The following is a 23,725-nucleotide window of genomic DNA, read 5'->3' as shown; positions in this document are numbered from 1 at the left end:
TCTGGTGTTCTATTTATTATCTGTAGTTTTCACGTTAGGGTATACTTGCACATTTATAAAAATTAAAAAGAACAAACGATTTATGAAGAAGAAATATTAAAATGAATAATAAGGAATATATTTACTTTTGTAACTTTTCATACGAATAACTGTAATTTTTTTCGTTGTATTTTTATTAATCCAGTACAAAACTGCTTAGATATAAATATCCTTACAAGTATGTTCATTTTTTGGTACGAAACAGTATAAAATATGTTGTTATTTTTTGTGGATTCGAAGGTTTTAATGTTTTCAAATTTGTAGTCTGAAGAATTGTTTAAGCTTAATTAATTATTATGTAATTATATATATATATTTAAATATTTATGTATGTAAATATATTCTTATGTAATATATATATTTGTAAATTAGAATTAATATGTAAAGGAATCATTCGTATAATTTTATTGAAACGTTATTATTTACCTTTGAAATAAAAAAAGAGTATTTCAATTTTTTACATTGTAATATAGAATAATTAGTGTTGACGTAATTAAAAAAGTGCATAATTCTCTTTAAATTAATAATAATTGCTTAAAATTTTGTATTTTATTGAATGAAGTTAATATATGTTGTTGCATGCATATATACATATTTTATTTCAAAATAAATAAACTTAATATTTAATCCATAAAAAATGTTTTGCAAGATATATAATATAAAGTATATATTTTAATGAGAAATATTTACCTTAATTTACAAAATAATTTGTTAGAAATAATTGAAATTATACGAAATGATTGGGCAACGTATTAATTTTTTATTGAGCACAAAAGTGTGGTAAAGTGAATTTTTCAAAAATTAAGTAAATATACATTTAATTGAAAATTTATTAATAAGTTTACTGTATATATACATACATATACGTATATATTTTATCCATTTAAATTATTAAATTAATAAATTAATTGTAAATATATATTAATAGGTAATATGTCGAAATTGTTTCTTTTATCTTTTTTTTTTTTTTTTTTATAATAATATACTTCTAAAAATGCGATATATGTATATATAATAATGAAAGTTTTCTATTTGTAAAATAAATTTTTTTTTTGTTGCAGTAGCATAATTATATGTAGATAAATACCTATATGTGTTCTATTTTTTATCATTTTCTATAAACATATTATGTAAAGTGTTAATATTACTTTATAGAAGTTTAAAAATATAGTCGATATTAATAATCAGTAATTACTTCAAATTAATAATGATAATTTAAAAAAAAAAATAAAATAAAAAAAATATATTATTTTTTTATGGATAGTTCATACATATTATATAGTTATTTAATTTATAATTTGTGAATGTGTTAATATTAGAGCACTGTTTTTTCTACATTGTATAATGGAAGTGTATATATATATCTTATAGTTACATTTTATATAAAATAATATATAATAAATATATAAAATATATTTTATTCATTTAGTGTAATAATAAACTAAAAAAATATATTATAAAACAAGAATTGTATTTACAGTATTGTTTTATTTTTATGTATATAAGTTGTTATTTTTTTTAAATAGAATTTAACTTCAAATAATAAATCTGGTAAAGGTTAGTACAATGCATATTTTTTACTATATCAAGTTTTGTTAAAAGTATAATAAGAATTTACGATAAATATTCGATATATCTGTTTTTCCTTTTCTATTTCTATTTTAGGTTTCTTATTTTTACATTTTAACTTTTTAAATAACTGAATTTTATAATTCATGTTTTATGCTAGCCTTTCTATTTTATTTTACTCATTATTTTACGTAATTCTTTTTCCTTTCCTTTGCATATTAGAAATTCAAGTTATCTGTTTCATCCATATAATATAGATTTAATTAGATGTTTTGTTAGAATATATTTAGAGCATATTATTATCAATTTCTAAGATTTATTTTTGTGAATTATTCTAATTATCTATGGAATTTACACATATATCATTTTCTTTTACCCAAGCTTTCGTTTCTTCTTTGAATAAGTTTCCCCAATATAGTCATGAATTTCACTATTTTTATTTCTTTCTGCAAATATCATAGTATTTTTAATAGCATTTTCTGTGGTCTGTGATTTTGCATCTGTATTTTCTTCTACTTTGCATTCATTTAAGGAGATATCGAAATATATTTCCTTATTTTCTATATACTCCTCTTTTCTGCATTCTTCTAATACCATCATAAGTACTAATATACACAGTTTTTTCAGTATTTTTTTATTAATAAATTTATATAATTCTTCATGACTTTCTTTGTGATTTAATTCTTCCATATTTATCAGCGAAATGTTATTTTTAGCTTCATCATTTTCATATTTATCTGACATATTCTGCAAATCCTGTTTCAATTCGTCGAACCATCCTTGTTTCAAATATTGTTTTATAATTATACCCTTTTTTGATATTCACTGTTTCCATATATCTTTTTCTTTTAATGAAAGTATAACTTTGCATTCTTTATTCGAAGATACCTTTTTTAGTTCTTCAATTTCTTTTACGTAAGCTTTTTCTTTTTTCCATTCATTTTTCAAATTATTAAACCAATCTTTTTTTTTAATTTTTTCCGAAAGATTTCCATGTTTTTCTACCTATTTATTCCATAGAATTTCGTGTTTTTCAATATCATTTATGTTTTTAATATTTTGCTTCATTAGTTCACTCTTTGTTAAATTAGTAAATGAATTATGTTATTCCTTTGTGAATTGATCAAGACATAATGCTGAAAGTTCTTCTTTGTTAAATTCGAATACATTAGCCCTGTATTTTTGCAGTACTTCCATATGTACTTCTATAGTAGTTTTTTTTTATCTTTTGCACTCTTTGATATATTTACATTTTTTATCATTCTATCTTCTTGTATTTTTATTTTTTTTATGATTTATTCTTAGTCATATATAGGATGTTCCATATTATCATTAGTTAATATTTTACCTTTTCCGCTAGTATGTGAAGGTATTAGTATTCTCAGGAATTTCACTTGAAATATTTTTATCCTTTTTTTTTTTTTTTTTGTAACCCTATTAAAGCGTACTATAATATAAAAAAATATGTTTATAAATTAAATTATTACAGTAATTAATGTTTATGGCATGTTTAATGCTTAAATTTTATTTTACTTTAATAAAAAGAGAAAATACAATAATAACTAGAAAGCTTATAATAAAAGATGATATGTTTTTTCTAAGTGAATTTTCTTCTGGAAATTTAACTGTATTTAAAAAGTATATGTTGTTTATTATGTTTACTTTAAAAAAAAAGAAAATTAAAAGTTATTAGTAGTACCTGGAGTTATTGGTACTGTAGTTGGTACAGGTAATTCAGGAGAAGTTATTTTATTAGGTGGCACAGAAATTTCATTCTTATAGGATACTAAGGAAATTGAATTTTTTTGGTTAACTGGTTCACCAGGTGATAATTCTTGTTGTGAAATTTGAGAAATTTTGGAATATACTACAGGTTGAGGCTCTACATCTTTATCAATTATAGTTTGTGCAGCTGGATTCTTAAGAAGAGGTTCTTTTTGTTGTTCATTATTACCTGGGGGTTCAGCATGTTTATCCTTTTGAGTTGGTTCTTGATAATCAGAAGAGTTTTCTGAATTTTGACCTTTTTCTGCTATTAGATCTTTATTTGATGTTTGACTTGTTTCTGAAGTTTGATAGTTTCTTTCTATTTTACCTTTTTCGTGTTTGTGATGTGTAGTTTTTTTACTTGGAGAGAGATCCAAAAATAAGCATTGGGGAACTTTATTAAATGTATGTGTATTCAGTGCATTACAATTTTTTCCAGTTGGAAATTTGATTTGGGTATTTTTTGTTTTGTAATGGCTATTAATGAAAGTTCTATTATTATTAGCAAAAATGATCTTTCTATTTTCAAACCACGTTTTATATTCATTACATTTACTTATACAATCACTATTACTATCAAATTCATATATATCCCCTTTTTTAAAGAGCTTTAGATCATCTATATATTTTTAATTCGGTTCACTGAAATTTTGTACTTCATATGATAATTTTAACAATTCTTTATCATTCTGATATAAAATTAAAGGACATCCGCCATAATTAGTGATATTATTAAAAGGAGCTTTTAAATAATTATAAAGTACTTGCTCCCAGTTTTGTGGTTGGCTAACATATTCAGGAGTTTTATCTTTTGCCTTAATTAAATAATCAGCCAATGATAAGCACTTTTCCCTAAATTTTTCTTTATCATGCAGTTTATGTAAGGAAGTAATTTCTTTACGAACATAACCATTAACCTCTATAAATCGAGGTTTCTTAATATATTCTCCTTCTCCAAAACCTAATCCACTGTAGTTCTAAATTAAAATTAATTATTAAGAATTATTTAAGCATTCATTTTAATGTTAGTTATATTACAGCATTGATTATCATAATAAAAATATATATATATATGTATAAATTTAGGAATATTAAGAATGAATAAAATTTACCCCTTTCATGATGACAGAATACTATTTCTCCAAATCGTTACAAATAACCATCTGAAAGAAAAATACTAAATTATATCTTCTGATTTTTCAGAAGTTTAATTTTATGTTAATACATATTAAGAGAAATTATAAAACTATAAAGTATATAAGAATTTATAAAACTATAAAATAATTGAACATATCATTATTTCATTCTACATTCTTCTTATATTTTTTTACTGTAAATAAATATATTACAACTGGATATATGTTCTAACTATATTTTAACATAAAATCACAGTTATATATATATATATACATGTTTATATAAAAGTAATATTCGCTTTATAAGTAAACAGCCAAATAACTAACAATAAAAAATTACATATAAATAATATTACTAAGTGATATAAAAATTATTTTATAAAATTATCATAATTGTTTATAATGTGTCTCTTTTTTTTCTTATATTTCTCAATATAGACTCATGAATATAACTATTATTAGTTGTATTACTGAAATGATTTCAAAATTTTTTTTGTTTTTTTCGAAAATGATCTATAAAGCAAATAAATGTTAGAACTGATTCTGGTTTATTTTATTTTATGTTAATTTGTTCTTTATTTTTGATGCAATCCATTATATTGATATAATTATAATGTTAACACTTTTTTATATTTACTGTTTCGTTTATAGAGAATAGAAGTAATAATATATAAATTATTCTAATTTGTCCATATAGTTGTGGAGTGTACATACCTTTGAATTGTAGTTATAATACTTAATATTATATATATGTATATCACATACCTAAAATTTAATTATTTATGGTTTACATTATTTTATTGAATAGTTTTAATGTAGTTTAATTAATAATTGATACATGTTTTACATTATATGTTTATTACGAATTTTGTGTATGAATGATTCCATTGGATATAAATTTTAATTAATAAAGTATGTATATATGTATATTAATTATTTTAAATAAGTTTGACGGCTCATTCAAAATAAAAAAAATTATTAGGATCTACTTATAAAAAAATTAATTATTCTATATGGTTAAAATAATGCAAAATATATTATAACATTGTAATAAAAAATTAATAATATTATAATTTCATATAAATGTCATAATATACTACGTTAAATAATGAATAAAGCATTGAAGTCTCATAATTATATTTCTGTAATTATTTATAGTTAAATTAGAATCAATATATTAAAAAAGTTTTCATTTATTTTATTATTCTTTTCTGCTTTTGTACAACTATTTAAAAACATATTTTCAACAGTATTAAAATATATTTATTTAGCACAGAAACTAAAAAAGCTCATGTATTACTTTATATATCTTTTTAAGACATTATATGAATAATTAAAAATAATAAAAGAATTTTTATGTATTACCAAGAGAGTAGGTTATTCTGTTATGCTGTAAATATATATTATTTCTAATTTTAATTCTTTATTAGAAACAAATACATAAGGGATAGATTATGGTGAGAAAAATAAAAAATAATTATTCATATCAACTGATAATAATATTTTGTAAATATTTATATATATATATATATAAACCATTATTTATTATAGCTATGTCGAATCAAACTATTGTATTAAAGAATAATTATTTTCTTATATTTCTAATTTTTGAATATTAATTTTATGAAATCTTTTTGTTCCTTGATCTACTACTTCTTACAGCTTTAATCATTAACATTATATCCCCTTTCTATTTAATATGAATTAATTAATATCAATATTGGGGGAATATGTATAAAATAATTTTTAATTTTTTGCGATATTATATATTTAAATAGTCATATTTTAATACTTTACATATTTGAAAAAGCATAGTATTTAATAAATGTACCATAGAGTCTGCGAATATAGCAACATAAAGCAAAATATGATTTCTTCAGAATTTAAAATAATGCGGAAATAACTGAATAATAATTGTTTTCAAAGATATATATAACAAATTTATATATATTTTAACATAATATATACATTATATGTACATTTTTATATAACAAAAATTTATTTTCCACAGAAAATTATTTGATTTTGATATTTAGAAGTACAATATATAATTATTCTATTCCTCATTTTTTAGGAGTTATAGTATAAGTATTTTACCTAAATAAGCAGAGACAGTATATTAAAATTTTCAATATATATACATGAAATAATAATATAACTGAAGTTTAAATATAATACGTAAAAAGTAAGAGCTTTAAAATTAGGATAAAATAGTTATTATCATGAAGATGTTACTATTTATAATTGCGCTATTTAATAATTTTTTTTCATGCGCTTATTAATATAATTTATTTCCTTTAATTTCTGTACCATTTAAACCATATGATCATAGTATTTCATTTTTTTATAATTATGAAGATTTCCTCATACTTTGGTTTATTTTTTATTAAAAATACAGAAAAAGGACCTTAAAAAAATGAATTAGAAATTTTATTTTTAGTATAAAATATATTTTAAAAAAGTTTAAATTCATTAGTATGAAAAGATAGAGAGATAAACAGAAGAATACTTTTATATTTGTAACAATTTAGAAATAAAATTATATAATGAAATCCAAATTAAGTGATATAAAATATATTAATATCGTTTTTATTGTTAGCTACTAATGAAATAATTGAACAACATTATTATAATATTCAATTAATGTATATTTAAGGATATATTTTATATACTGCTACTTCATAGTGAATATGCTAAATATATACATGTATCAAATAAAGTTATTACATATGAAAAAAGGAATATTTATTGTATATTTCAAATATAAATATTTTCTAAAAAAATTCCTAAGCTTTTTTTTATGTGTAATATTAAAAATACAGCTCGATTAGATTATAATATTATAATCATTTAAATGAATTTAATTGCCTATTAATATTTCAAATATATTTTTTAATAAAATACCTCATAATTTTTATATACATAATAAAATAAGAAAAATAATATATTTTTTAATGTATTATAGATAATCGTCTTATGTACAATTTCTACAAATAATATGGATTTTATGTTTTATATGGAAATATCCTTAATTCTGTTTGTTATAATATCAAAAAGGTTTGAGTAATTAGATTAATGCATTGAAATAATAATTCAATTTTTCTTTTTTCTTTTAATTAAACCTTAATTCATTTTATTTTACACTATTTTTTAAGAAAACTATGCTTATTTTTCAAAAATAAAAAAGCTACGTCCACTTTATAGAAATTTTAATTGTTAAAATGATAAAATTTCATATTATTGTAAATATTATATTATCGTAATTCATAAAGATTTTTTAAACTTTTAATGTTGTTTAAGTGTATCTATGGAAAATCCATTATTGGTGTTTTATAGAATAAATATTTTTTAAGTTTACCACATAATTATATAAATAGAAGATTAAAAAAAAAAAAATGAAAAACAAGGAACTAAATAAATTAATGAGTTTTAATTATTAAATTTAAATAAAAAATGGAATATGCAGAGAAATTTAAAATTACAAACATAATTCCTAAAAAAGTTTATTTTCTTTAATAAAAATATTTCTATGTAAATTTACCAAAGATATCTTCGTTTTTCCTTAGATTAAAAAATTTTTTTTCTTTATTCATTATTAAATTTTTTTGATACCTATGTATGCAATTTTTTTTCATTTTATACATTCTACTACAAAGTTATAATAATACATAATTAATATGGTTGGGAGATTCTTCAGTTATTGAAAGTATGCTTAATAGATTTGTTTTATGTATTATTTGAATATAATTCATTTTATTATATTTTTTCTATTACTAAATATTAGTACGAGTATCACCTCCTTATGTCCACTTTTCAGGATTCTTTTTTTAAAAGATTTTGTATTTTATTTGTAATCAATAAGCAATATTTCACCTAGAGTAATAAGAGAATTGTAAACCCCTATTACCTGTTCTTCTTTTGCCAGATTTTGGAGCACGGATAATAAACTGACGCATATACGGATCATCATAATAATCGTCAATTCTTTTTTTCCTTGGTACTTTTTTATGAAAACATCTTCCGAAGGGAGTAAACTAATATAAAAATGAATAATAAAGAATATATTGAATATATTTTTTTTGTAATTATAAAATTTTATAAAAATTAAAAATAGTAAATTAATATATGTGGGATTCTATTGAGGAACATTCATTTACTTTATAAAAAAGTAAAATAGTGAAAATTATTCCCGCTATGAGAGTAAATGCGATTCCAACGCGAAAAAAATTGTTTTTGTACATATAAGAATTAGGATTTAGTCTGATTATAATTGTTTTTCCTGGTGCGAACACGTTCAATTTTACTCCAATAGTATTAGTTTTACGTACATCTGGTTCTATACAGGCTCCTGATTCATCTCTTGCTAATTGTGGATTTTCACACGGAGTATCTTTTTCAGCACTCTTATCTTTAATTACACCTGATGCATGTAAATTGGATGAATGATTTTGTTGTTTTGAGCTTCCGCTTGATACTTGGTTATCACGCTGTAATTCTGTAGTTACAGGAGTTACAATATGTCCATCTATCGTAAAAGGAGCATGTTCAGGAGGACGATGAGTAAATGATGAAGAACGATTATTAAGAGATGCTGGAAATGATGGAAGAACATGACATCTAATTGTTCCTCCTATGGGTTTGTTATTATCAAGTCTATCAGTTGGAATATCTGTACACTTAACATGATATATTGAATTTTTAATATCTATTTGGGAACTCTCAGAATTATCTGAATTAAAGAATGTTAATGGTTTTTCAAATATTTTTAAGTTATCACAGTCTTTATTTCCCTTAGATGTTAATGAAGATAAGAGTTTACTAGGATCAAACTCATCAGAACAGTTAAAATAATCGAAACACTCATACTGCCATGATCCATCACAACATTCCTTCTCTGACCTATATTTATTATATAAATTATTAATATAATTAAGATATTTTTCATATTCCTCGGGTTTAACATTTTTACAAGTATCAGATTTTTTAATACTATCATAATTTTTGAAATAATCATGCAAATGTTTTTCATTTATCTTATCGTTTAATCGTTGTGAAATATTATCACCAAAGCTATATTGACAGTAATATAAGTAATAATCTTTATTCATACTATTTTGAGCTTGTAATAGTTTATTAATTAAAGGTTTGGCTTTCTCATTTTCTATATTATCTCCTAAAATTTTTTTTATATTATGATATGCCCAATATTTATAGTGTGAACATTGAGGAGTATACTCAATGTTTTTGAGGTAATTAGATAATTTATCTACATTTCTTGCAATTTTTTTACAAAGGCTACATCCCTGTCTACTTATTTCATCTTGTTGATTATTGAATTCAATACAATATTTATTATATATCTCTTCCTTAACTTCACTATCAAATTCTTTATATATATTATATGAAGGTGATCCTACTAAAATTTTATCCTAAAAATGAAACGGAGATAATTAATTAGATGTAAATTTATAATTTCTTATTATAGAAGTGTTTCTAAATTTATTTCATTAGCATGTAATACTAAAATTGTAAGATGTTAATAATATTTTTATATAATAATTGATATATACCCATGAATTATCATTAGTAGTTGACATATTTATTTGAGAAATGTAAAATAAAAAAAAATGTCATCACATTAAATATTCATTTGAAAATATATAAAAATAAAAATATAAAAATTAATGATATTTTGTGTATTTTTTTATATAAAATTTTCAAAATATATAAATATTTGTTAGTTGAAGATATTAGATAATTCTTGTTAAAGATTAATATTCCTTAACATCTCTTTCATCTAATAATATATTAGTTTTTAATTTTCAAACGAATAAAATGAATAACAAGATTACAATTATACTGCAAAAACTAAAGTATTAAATATTAATATATTATTTGTAAATATTTTATTTATCCTGCTAAAAAGTTACATAATACAAAATTTTTTTTTTTATTCTTTTAATATATGTATTTATCCATTTTTTCCTTTAAATATATTGTCTATATATAAATTTCCGATTAATAATTATTTCTTCATTATAAACAATTATATGGATTTTATGTGTAGTGATATTTTAATATAATTATTCTATAGAAACTCTTGTGGATGTTATTGTATTATATATTTTTTTTTTATCAAAATTATGTGAATAACTACGTAAAAATTTTTTTATATAAATGTGACAGAAGTAAAATATAAGGAATATATATGAAACATAAAAAATAAATGGTTTTAAATTAGATAAAAAAATAATAATTACTAGAAAATGTTTAACAATTGTAATTGTGCTACTTGAATTAGGAATGAATTTATTATAAGAAAATGGTTCCTTAAATTTCCATGCATTATATATAATATAATATTATTTATTATTTTTTTTTTTTATTTGCATTATGTTTATCTTTAAATAATATATAGATTTTTATGTATGTAAAATATTAAAAATACGAGTATAAAAAGAAAAAAAAATATTACATTAAATTATAAAATAAAAAAATATTATTAAAAAAAGGAAGATTGAACACTTTTATATATTTATCATAATAAAAATATTATTTTATGATAATATTAAAATGAACTGATATAATATAAATTAAAGATTTAATATATGCCAAATATTGTTTTTATTATGTTCAGGATATAAAAGTGCTATGAAAAGAATAATTATAGTTTTGTGAGATTCACAAGAATTTTATGATATCTCATTTATACATCTTATATTACTTAAAAATGTATTGATCCTAAAGTATAGTAAAATTATAATAAAAAATTCTTTTCATTTTTTTTTGTAGATAATTTTTTGCAATAGAAAATATTTATTTTGTATGCATTCAAGTAAATTATGTTCCATATAGTCCCATAAGATCATAAAATTATTGGAATAAAAATATGGTATAAGGTACTATCCGTATTATATATGTAATTTTTACGAATTTCTATTTTCTAGGAGTATTGTGTATGATATAATTATTTTATCTGTTTTTTCAAAATAACACAATAATGTATATTTAATTTTATATAATTTTTTTTACTTTTTAGTTATATTATATATTTCTTTTTCCTTAAAATTATTATATTTTATTGTTTATTTTGTTATAATACGGAGTACTAAAATTTTATGAAAGTTTACACATAAATGATTTATAATTAATTATTATGATATAAGTACAATAAACTGTAATTAACACGTAGTATGTATCAAAAGTAAAATTACCAATATTATACATACTTTTTTAAATATATTTTGTTATATTTTCATTTATATTATATTTTTTACAAGGTATATTCGATTATGGCAATGATTTTTGCGTATGAGACCATTATTTATTTAAATAATTTTATTAAGATTTTTATAAATCTTTTAATTGAAAGTAATATAATTCAAGTTGTGCTAGTGTAGCATCTTAGTTATACATAATATATTTTCTTTAAAATTTGTTATTTATTGATTTTAGTAAAAATTTCATTTTACTTATTTTTTTTGTATGATATATGAATGAATATTGTAGTAGTCTTTAACAGCATAATTAAATAATTTTAAATATAACCACTGTTAAATTGTTATAATGTATTTAATTCTTTTTATTATATGTGTAATTGTTCGGTGATTCAAACTAATATGTTCAATTTTTTTTTATAATATATTCTTATAAAATTATCTTGTTAATGCATATATTGATGCTTTTTTGTTTTTTTTTTTATATTGTAATATTGAATGCGAAAATGAAGCTAATAATATTTATAATAAATTTAGTTTTGAATATTTCATATAATATATATTTAAATATTCATTAAAATTGGGATAACAGTTAAAACAACAAAAATACAATCTTATTGTATATTCAATATTTATTGTGAATTGTGATTTGGTATTATTTCAGAAGACACATAGTTAAAAAAAAATAATATTTTCTTAAAATATTTGTATGATTTTTTTTCTTTGGAATAAATATCATTTAGTATTAATAATATATAGTGTAACAGAAATGAATAAAATATGTGAAAATATATAATTAAAAAATATAATAAAATAATTTAATATTATTATTATTTCACCAAGGAAAAAAGAAAAATAATTGTCATAAATATTTTTTTAAAACGTAATATATATTTTGAGTAAAGTATATCATTATGTTTTAAATATAATCCACAACATATTTTTACAATGCAAGAAATATAAAAAAAACATTTCGTTATTGTTAATTTCAATTTTTTAAGAGAAAAAATTTGGGCTTAATTTGAAATATCACTTTATGTCCAATAATTTATAGTACCGTTTATTTTAACTATAGCTATATAATAATATTTCAAAGTCCATATGTTAAATGGGGACTATAGTATTACATAATAAAGTAATATTTAATATAATTAACTATAAGTTAAAATTAATATAGATAGAGAAAACATTTTCATAACAATAAAATATGTTCTTCTTTTTAAATAAGAACATTATAATTAATAATTTTCAGTATTAACAAATATTTTTTTATGTAATCAGATAGCTATTATTTATATTATACAATATTTACCAATTTATAATAATGTTTACGATTTATTTCATTCTTTAATAAAAATTAAGTAAAAAACGTATAATGGCACATATATATTTTTATAAAATATAAATGTAGATTAATAGAATGATTGGAATTCTATATATATGAAGTTGAGCGCTTTTTATTTTTAGAAAATTATATTCATTATATTTTGTATAAGAGATATATATTTGTGTACATGTTTTTTTAAATAATTAAATAGTATTACTCATTAAGCATTTTAATAGAAAATACAGATTATTATTATATATTATAAATACGATTTGTTCTATTATGTATTATTAATAGTGATTTATAAAATACGTCTAATAAATTACCATTTAAAAGAGAAATAAATTGTCTTATAATGCTTCACTTTATGAGGAAATTGAACTCCTAATTTTTATTTAATTTCTTACATTACAGAAAATGCTTTTTTTGTATAATAATGTTAGTACTACTACAATTATATGTTAACGGATGATTTATAAGCTATTCTTACTAATATGTATTTGTCTGCATCTTATAATTAATATAGAAAAATGCTTAACATTTCAAAAGTTTAGAAATCGTTATATATTACGTACATATATAATTTTGTAATAAGGATTATTCTTTATATAATTATCATATTTTTAAGTATAATGGACAATTTTATAAGGGAAAGAATAAATACATTTTTATTTTTTATTATAAAAATTATAAATTGTTCATCATTTATGTGTTATATTTCTAATAAAGTGAAATGAAAAAACTGTTGCAAGGACGAAAGGATTTATATGATTGTACAGTTCAGTTGTTTTTTAATTTTTATGAAGGTATATTTACGGAAGTGTCATCAAATAGAAAATATGATGAAATTCGTAGTGATAACAAAACAGAAATAATACTAATGCTTAATGTACTAAGTTAGATATAACTAATAAAAATATTAAAAGTTTTTGTAAAAAAATTATCAACAAACTTAAATTATCTAGTGCTAATATGGAGAAAGGTTCGTAGACCGTTACTCTTATTCGTAGTATTGCATCTTCTGTATTATAAAGAATGCATTTGGTATTAATAGAAAAAGTTTTTAGTTAAACTGAAATTAAGAAATTTTTTACGGACGTAAATGATATTAATTTAATAGATTTATAAAGTACATCTTGTCAATGTTACATACATATATTTAACATTAAAATATAGAAAGAAGAGAAGTATATGCATGATCATTTAAAAAATTATCCTTATATAATTAAATGTTCTGCTGAAAATAGTAAGAATAATAATTGTAAGGTGAATTTCAAGTGCTTTAAATATATTAACAATTTATATAAAAATTATATGTAGGAATAGTGTTCGTTTTTTAGGGGACACATTTTAATTTATAAAAAAATATATCCAAATTATTTCAAAAGTAATGAAATATATTATCCATATAATGTCTTATATAAAATGGTACGTATAAATTAAAAGCCCATTGAAAGCAAAGAAAATATGTTTGAAGTTACATGAATTGTGCTTGATGTTATAAGAAATAAATAAAGAAATATTATAGAATCTAAAATAAGAACATTAATACGAAAAGATAGATTAGAAAGAGATTTTTTTTACATTGTTGTTTACGTTGGTTCTTCATTGCTTGTTATTTTTTTTACGTTATTCCTTATCTACAAAGAATAACATCTATTTATATTTACAAATAAATTGTGTAAATATCTATTTGTTATCTTTCGTAAAAATTCATAATTGTAAGACATATTAAGTCTATATATATTTAGTAGTTAATATGTATCTTAGTTTAATATTTTTGAAAACTGTTTTAATAACAAACGCTTGAAAAATGAAAAAAGTATATATCACGTTTAAGAAGTACAACGGAAATAATAGTAAAGAATGTTTCAAATATATTTTATAGTAATTCTAGAATAAAGAAAATATGTATATCTTATTATACTATATAAAAACATAAGGAATAACTTGTAAAAAACCCATCAAAACTATAAGAACGATGATATGCACAATAAAAAAGTTGGTTTATTCTTAAATATATTTAATAAGTACATAATATAAAAAAGAAATTAGCTAAAAGATGAATAATTGTTATTTCAATTTCAACTTGTATATTATTTTTTTATATAAAGAAGAACATCTTTATTTACGTTGGTTTTTAGTAAGGTAATTTGATTTTTTATAATTGTTTTTTCTTTAATTGTATTATTTAATAATATACAAATGTTGTATTTTATGTGTATAAAAATAAATAGGATTTTTTGTATTTTAAAATATATTGTTATTTTAATATAGTATAAACCACAAAAAAAAATAATATATATATTATTACAGATTCAGTTATGTTTAAGAAGTAGAAAAATGATTGAATTTCGCGTATTTGTAAGTTTAACAAGCTAATTATTTGAAATACATATAATTTAAATAGTAACATATATGGAATTATAAATATATTATTATTATATATAAGTTTTAATTTAACTTATGAGTTATATGTATTTTTTTGTAAAAATGTATTGAATATATAATATGTAGAATAAGTACAATTTTGCATAATTATAATAAGTTATAAAAGTTTATATAATTTTAAATAACTATTAATTTTATAATTGCTTTTTATTAAATTATTTTCTATATCCTTAATACAATTTACATATTTTTATATTATTTAATTGAGTACATTTTTATTTTTTAAGGAATATTAATTTTACGTAAATGATATAATATTTAGGAATGTTCTTAAAGGAATAACATGTAGAAAAATTTTGGAATTTATATGTAATTAATGTATAACATATAGCGCATATATGATTTATGTGTTTAATTTAATTTTTTACGCATATAATTATAGCTATTTATCTTTACTATTTCCTATATACCATTTAAAAATGGTGCTAAAAATTAGTGAAAAGACTTTATGAATATAAGTAAAAAACTATTTTAAATATATAAGTGAAATAAAACAATTTCATATATGTTTGAACTGAGTAGAAATATATTATATTATCCTAAAAATTAAAAAAGGCATATGTAATTATGGATTATTCTATAAAAAATAAAAAATTTATAAAAATAAAAAAAATAATCTGAATATACTCATGAAACAAATGTAAAACTATTAATACGCAAAATTTAATATATATTAGGAATAGACAATAAAATTATAAGTGATATATGAAAAGATGACTACTATTGTTTCTAGGAATATTTCTTGAATAATAACTTACCGGATATACATACATAATAGAATTAAAGAAATAATTTTAAATATAAAAGCGATTTAAATGTATATTTAAAACTATACTTTTTTAATATAATTTTTAATAGATAATTAAACAAAGTGGAATTTATAAATTTAATATGATTTTTTTTGGAAATAAATACGTATTATTTATTTGTATATTTTTTATGTAACTCAGTCGTTTATAAAGGATTATTGTCCGCGTTCATATATTCTGTTGAATTTTTAAATAGAGAGTTTATGTAAAATTTAAAATTACATTAATATATTATAAATATATTTAATATAACAAAAGATAAACAGTATATTTTTTTAATTTTTTGTATTTAATTAGTAACAAACGCTGAAAAGTAATATCCATACTTAATATATATTTTAAAAATAATATATTCCAAAAATACTATGAACATATATTAATTAAGAATAATATATATCATAATGAATAAAATTTGATAATTCGGTTATTCTGATTATATATTATATTAAATTATTTTTGAAAATTAATTACAGTAACATATCATGAAAAAAAAATAAATTCTTTTTAATTTTTTTATTACTTTTTTAATATAGTAGTATTACTTAGTGATATAACTATCACATAGTAGAGAAGTAAGTTTAATATCAATATATACATAACTTGGAAATGTTAATAAATTAATGATAAAGAAAAATAGGTTACTCGAATGAGAAAATTAATAAAAGTATAATAAAGTTAAAGTAAGAGAAGGAAACTAGATCCATAATAAAAACATAGTGCGTTCTGATGATAAGTATATTAGAGGGGGGAATCTATGACGATTAGTTGTTGGTTATTCAATAAACACAAAGTTAATGCTAAAGTAGAAAAATAAAGAAAAATATACAATTTATCATTTAAATAAACTTATTTAATGAATATTTATATTTTATTTAGCTAATTTACTAAAAAACGTACATTACATGTTGATATTTGCTCGTGTAAATTAATAAGAAAAGGAACTACGCATACGTAAAGAGAAGAATGAGATAACTATATTAACTTAACCAATTTCACATTGTTATAATTTGTGAATTTACAAATTTTAATATTTTTCACACAAATATACTCAAGAAATGTATATATATATCTATATAGATATATCGCTAAAATGTGTATTATTATATAACTTATGGAAATTTAATAAATTAAATTCAATAATTTATATATATGTTATTTACTTATATCAATGAATATATAGAATTGTAGTAAGACAAATTTTTAAAATGTAAGAAGAAAAAAAAAAAAAAACTTAAATATCATATAACTATATTAGGGGAATATATATTTTTACTATAAAACATATAAAATATTGCGTAATTTCTAATAACTGTAATGAATTTAATAATTTGTAAGTATAAATTTTTACCATAAATCTATTTTTCATATTTATTACTAGACATAGATCTATTTATAACATAATTTTATATTTATTAATTTAAAAAAGGTGTGTTAGTAATTTTAAACTGCATCTGTAAAACATTGGAGAGAGAAAGAGGGAGCTGAATTCATTTAAATCAATATAAATAGAAATTGCTAATCAATACAATATAGTAATAAACATAACTACTGTAAAAAGTAGATATAATATTATATATAAATTTGTGACTAACATAGCTGAAGGAAGTACTTTACATTTTTTTGGTAAATATAAAAATGTTTTAACTATATCGTGAAATTTAACAGATATAATATTTATTACTTGAAATGATATGGAATAAATCTGATTTGACCTTTGAGTTTACTTTATTTAATATTTTGTGCTGTTTTATCTATTTTTGACCGTTATCATAATATTTTAATATATGCGATTTTATTAAGTTATATTTAGAGTTCTGCTCATTATCTTGTTTTTGAAATTTTTTTCTCGTCTTCAAATCATTATGTTTTTTCTGAGAAATATATTTGTGTATTAATTTATTATTTCAATTTCAGAATTTTTCGTCATGCCCTCATGCATCTAAACTTTTAGCAAACATATCATCACTTGTGTCTAGTACGCCAGATATCTCCTTTTTTAACATCTCATATTGTTTTTCTTCCTATATTTCTGCTTAAGCATTTAATAATATGTTATATAGTACATTTATGACGTTATTTTTTTTGCATTCTTTGTTCCATGATTTGCCAAAAAGGATTGACTAAAAATAAAGGTACATAATTAAGCATTCAAGAATAGTATATTTATTAATTAACTAAATTTTATTCTCCGTATAAAAGCATAAAAAAACAAAGAAGAATAGAAGCAATTTATTCATAATAATTGTATGTTGCTTCATCGGAATAATTCCAAGCCAAGATTAAAAAGGGAAAATTAACTATTTTCGAAAAAAAGACGAGCATATAAGTATTATGTTTTATAATAAGTTTTTTTTAAATTGTTAAATCTTTTGTAATAATTGATGTAAGGTATTTATAATTTATATTTCGTACATATGAGCAAAGGTTTGATTTATAATTTTTTTTAATTATTTTATAATTCCTATAAAAAAATTTTATCTTTTTTTTTTTTTTAATAAATATTATTGTAGTACTTATTGAAGTATAAAAATAAATGTAATTAAAAATTATATATATTAGTTCGCGTTTCAAATAAAAATATTATTAATTTTTAATATTCAAGGTAATAAAAAATGTGTGTTTAGAGGATAAAAATGTATAAATTTTATAATTCAAGAGGGAATCAATTTATTTCAAAAAAAAAAAAAACAAATATACAAATATATTTACAATAAACTGATAAAATACTATATTAAGAAGTATATATTATAGAATAAAATTCTAGAAATAAAATATGCACTAGTATAAAAGTACAAAATATTTTGATAATAATTATTAATTTGAATATCTAGTTAAAAATTTATATTAATAATTTTTTAGAAATTGTCTGCTAATTATCCTATTGTAATATTCTTAAAAATTAATTTGATAAAAATTATTAATGTAAAAGTGGAAGTAATATATATAACAGTTATAAAATAAATATATGCTACATACATTTACATTATAAATAATATTGGATATAGTTTCATTATAATATAAAGTATTTAATAAAAACTATGATGAAAAAACTTAACGTTTTTATATATTCATAATTTTATTTTTATATTATAAAAAATATATGAAGGATTTATTATAAGTAATAGTTCAATTGTATGTTTTGTTTATTCCTTACATGATATGTGTATTTACATATAAATTCGACATTTTTAATAGTTGAATCCTAAAAAGTAGGTTAGAACTATAAAGCTTGAACTCTTGTTATATTTCGTTTTATGGATTTTTCAATATTAAAAATGGGATGTAATATAGGATATCAAAAATAAGTAAATAAAATGTTGTCTCTTTAAAATATACATTTTGGCTTTCAAAATTTTACACACATATAATTGTACACGTAATTTTATTTTTTGTAATTTTCGATTGGTATTTTTATTTTTAATATTTGTTAAATAATTATATATTTATTTTTTCATATCCAAGTATCTCTATTAGAAGAATCTATTGTAGTTAAGTGAAAGGTTGTTAAATAGTGTCAACGAAATATCTGTAGCATAAATTTATATTTGAGTAAATAAAAATTAGCAAAACAAAAATAGGATGTTTATATTTAATTATTGTGAAATATTTTATTAATTTATTCATTAGTTTATATTATTTACTATTTTATAAATACATAAAACTATATATTTCTTCTCCTGTACTGTATTTTTAATTATTCTGTCTTTATATATGATCAAATTTATTGCAGGATACTTTAATTTATATGTCATATAAAATTAAAAGTAATAAAAAATTAATAACGATACATATAAGTTATTGAATATTTTTTCTTATTATTTGGAATGTATTGTTTCTTTACATATTTATTTACTTAAAAATCAAAATTTAACATTAAAAGTGATATCTTTCAGATGCATACTTTTCACATCATATACACTAATAGAATTTCAATATATATTCACACAAAGATGCAGAGCATTTTTCTTTAAATATACATAAAATTAATCCTATATAACCTTCTTTAGTTACCTTGAATAACATATTATAATTTTTCCTTATTTAATATACATTGATGCATAAATTAGCAACTATGATACATAATATTATTAAAAGGAGGTAGTGTAACAAAATTTATGCTTTATATTATTTTACACTAGTGTATATAATAATTAATATATTCTAATAACGAATCAGACTTAAAGCAAGGTATATATGATAAATACAATGAAAAAATTTATTTTATATTAAATATATTATAATTTTACATTTATTCTTTTAGATATACATATAAATATGGATTTACATCACACTACCTTAGGAACTTGTCTTTACAAGTAATTCTTCTACTAATGAAATAAAATAAATATATCTATATTATATTAATGTAAAATACAGGATACTATTGTTAAGTTTTAATTAATATCTTTTAATTATACTGGATTTCATATTTTTGTTTTATGGATAATTTACTTAACATTAAATCTGAAGTTATTGGCATTATATTTTAAGAATTTATTTCAGTATTTATCACATTCTTGACAATATAATTATCATAATATAATACTCATTATTTATGTATTGATATTAAATTAATAAATGTCGTATTGTTACTATCGTGAATTTTTAAATAATTTAATTGCAATTCTCTTTATCTATTAGAGGTACTGTTTATGTTACACTTATCCTAACTTTGATTTGTTCCTATTGTTATATATCCATTTATATATATTATGTGGATGTATTTCTTATGAAAAATGTTATGTGTCTTTAGATGTTCAGAATTTATAAATTGTATGGACATTGTATATCCATTTAAAATTAATGCCTTTTTGAATTTTCTCTATTTCTTCCATTTAACGTATAATTTTGCATAATTTTTTTTCTTTTAATATAGTATTATTTTTTTACCTTATTAAACGAGTTTGGAAGGATAATTATATATAATATTTTTTCATATTTCTGTTATAATTATATTTATATATTATTGATTTTGAAATGTTTTTGTTAGAAAAAAATATATTTACACTTTTTTTTTGTATCTCTCAAAATGCACTTAAATTAAATTGTTTGTCTCCTTATTTTATATGCACATAAATTATAATTATTGAACATGTATAAATAAAAATTTTATAGAGTATAATATGTCATATAATATGTGCTGTTAATAGAATGTGTCTGATTATGTGTAGAACGATTTATAATTACTTGGAAATTTTGTTCATTGGGATATTTCAGCATATTTATATTTTTTTTGATTGAGGAAAATATCAAATCCCTGTGAAGTAAACTAGTATTAAAATAAATTACATATCTGCAAATAGAACAATATTAAAACTGTAGTTTCTTGTTATAATAGATTATATAGATAATATAATTATATTTATATTTTTAATTGGAATAATTTTAGTGTTGATAAAAGAAAAAGTAGGAAAGACATCTCAATAAATGGTAATGTAATTAAAGTAAAATACTTAAAGAATTCTTACTCAATAAATTCGGAAGCTGCATTTTGTATTTACAGTAAACACCAGAATGAAGTTTTTACAATAATTTTGGTTCACTGAAAAGGAGAATTTTTATGCTTATTTATAATTTTATGAATATTAAACTTTTGGGATTAGTAATATTATTTTTATAAATATCATATTCATTTTTAATGTTTTACTTTTGATTATAAATGCTATTACCATTTTGAATAACATATATATTTTTACAACTATTATATAATTGATCAAAAATTTCAGAATATTTGCTAGGGTTATATGTACTAATTGATATATGGGGATTTTTCTGAAATAGTAAAACGAATAATTTACCTTTAATATATAAAAAGCGAGAAATTTACAAGCTATTTTTTTTCAGAAAAGCATACGTATATATATTTTTAAATGAATTATACTTGACGTTATTTAATTAATACCTTAAATTTGATAAAATTGTATATTTAAATGAATATTTAGCTTTTTAGTTAAACTGTAATATTTAGCTAGTATAAATATGAAAAAAATATTTTGCAAATTGAAAATTGTTATTTTTTTATTTATATGTTGTTTTATTTGGATTGATTAAATATTAATGATATAATTTATGAAACATAAAATAGGTTGTGGGAAGTATGTAAATTTTATTTATATGTATATTTTTATAAGAATACGATTAGATTATAGTTTATATTCATAATAAGGAAAATATTTAATATTTTACAAGGGAAATAAACTATTTTTTTGTGATTTTCTAATTTAGCAAATACATAAATAATGTATATATTTATATTTATATTTTTTAAAGGCAAGACACATAAGATTACTTAGAAATAATGAATAATTCTAGAAATGCAAAAACGTATTCATAAGTAAATATTAAGCAAAATATTATTATATAGTTCTATAATTTTTTATAATTTATTATATAATTTATGTATGTGGATTATTATAAATTTTTAAAATCAGGTAACGTGTATTTTATGGAGAACAATTAACTAAGAGTAAAAAAGTGAGACGAAAAAATTGAACCAGAACATAAAGAAAACTATATAAGTTTCTTCATAAATATTTTAAGGAAAGTGATGTATATGAAAAAAATATAATTGTAGTTGTTCTGTTTTGTAAATTAGAAATAATATTTTAATTTTATCTATTTTTTTCTGTTTTTTTATTATTCACTTGAAAGCACAATATTTAGAAGGAACAGTAATCTAGTTTTATATTTTAGATGATTACGATACGTTTTGGAATATAAAATGTTTTTATAATAGGCCTTTCCAGAATTATAATACATAAGGAACAGATATATTTACTCATAGCATTTTTTTCCTCTAAAATAATTTTTAATAAAATATTATTTATATATATATATTAGTGTCGTTGCATTATGCTGCACTTTTAAAATATGTTCTACGAATTATGTATTTTTAAAAGAATAAATAAAAAATAATATATTTGTTCTATAAATAAAAATTGTATAATAACTAAATCATATATTTTTGTAGAATATATTGTAATTTTATCTCCTATGGTATATAGAGATTTAAACCCGTATATTATTCTGCTTGTTAATTTATTTTGTGTAATACATTTTTAAACTAATAAAAATTTATGAAATATTTCTGAAAAAATATCATCTTTAATTTTTCTATTTCTTTCTCGTTCCCTCTCTTTTTTTTTTTTTTTTTTTTTTACTATATTCACTTTTCTTTTTAAATAAATTTCATTAATAAAAAAATTAAGTAGATTAATAAAAGTTTGTTTAATTAGAAATAATAATATAAAATAAGCTTAATGAAGAATTATAGTTTTCAAATATTACTGCAGAAAAATAAAAATTAAGCATGTTATTACTTTTAAATTTATTTTTTCACATATATTAGGTAATATACTTGAATTTCGACGTTTTGAATATATTATAATATATAAATAAATGCCCATAGTG

General features: G+C 19.3%; 3 protein-coding genes across 3 annotated transcripts; 1 reads left to right on the top strand and 2 right to left on the bottom strand.

The window, feature by feature from the left end:
* Positions 1 to 1,980: 1,980 nt before the first annotated feature.
* MKS88_005236 (STP1 protein) lies at positions 1,981 to 4,496 on the bottom strand (the record flags this gene model as incomplete). Its single annotated transcript, XM_067218479.1, has 6 exons — positions 1,981 to 2,364; positions 2,497 to 2,613; positions 3,142 to 3,233; positions 3,308 to 3,994; positions 4,085 to 4,352; positions 4,488 to 4,496. 6 exons carry the CDS (start codon positions 4,494 to 4,496, stop codon positions 1,981 to 1,983), a joined length of 1,557 nt encoding a protein of 518 aa, XP_067070451.1.
* Positions 4,497 to 8,380: 3,884 nt separating this feature from the next.
* MKS88_005235 (PIR protein) lies at positions 8,381 to 10,108 on the bottom strand (the record flags this gene model as incomplete). Its single annotated transcript, XM_067218478.1, has 3 exons — positions 8,381 to 8,545; positions 8,729 to 9,940; positions 10,082 to 10,108. The coding sequence occupies 3 exons, from the start codon at positions 10,106 to 10,108 to the stop codon at positions 8,381 to 8,383; spliced, it is 1,404 nt and encodes a 467-aa protein (XP_067070450.1).
* Positions 10,109 to 13,788: 3,680 nt separating this feature from the next.
* Positions 13,789 to 14,375, top strand: MKS88_005234 (uncharacterized protein; the record flags this gene model as incomplete). The annotated part of the gene is made up of 2 exons (XM_067218477.1): positions 13,789 to 13,944; positions 14,232 to 14,375. The coding sequence occupies 2 exons, from the start codon at positions 13,789 to 13,791 to the stop codon at positions 14,373 to 14,375; spliced, it is 300 nt and encodes a 99-aa protein (XP_067070449.1).
* Positions 14,376 to 23,725: the final 9,350 nt, after the last annotated feature.

The sequence above is a fragment of the Plasmodium brasilianum genome, chromosome 14 (genome assembly GCF_023973825.1).
Source record: "Plasmodium brasilianum strain Bolivian I chromosome 14, whole genome shotgun sequence".
Lineage (NCBI taxonomy): Eukaryota > Apicomplexa > Aconoidasida > Haemosporida > Plasmodiidae > Plasmodium > Plasmodium brasilianum.
This window is presented reverse-complemented; position numbering and strand designations above follow the sequence as displayed.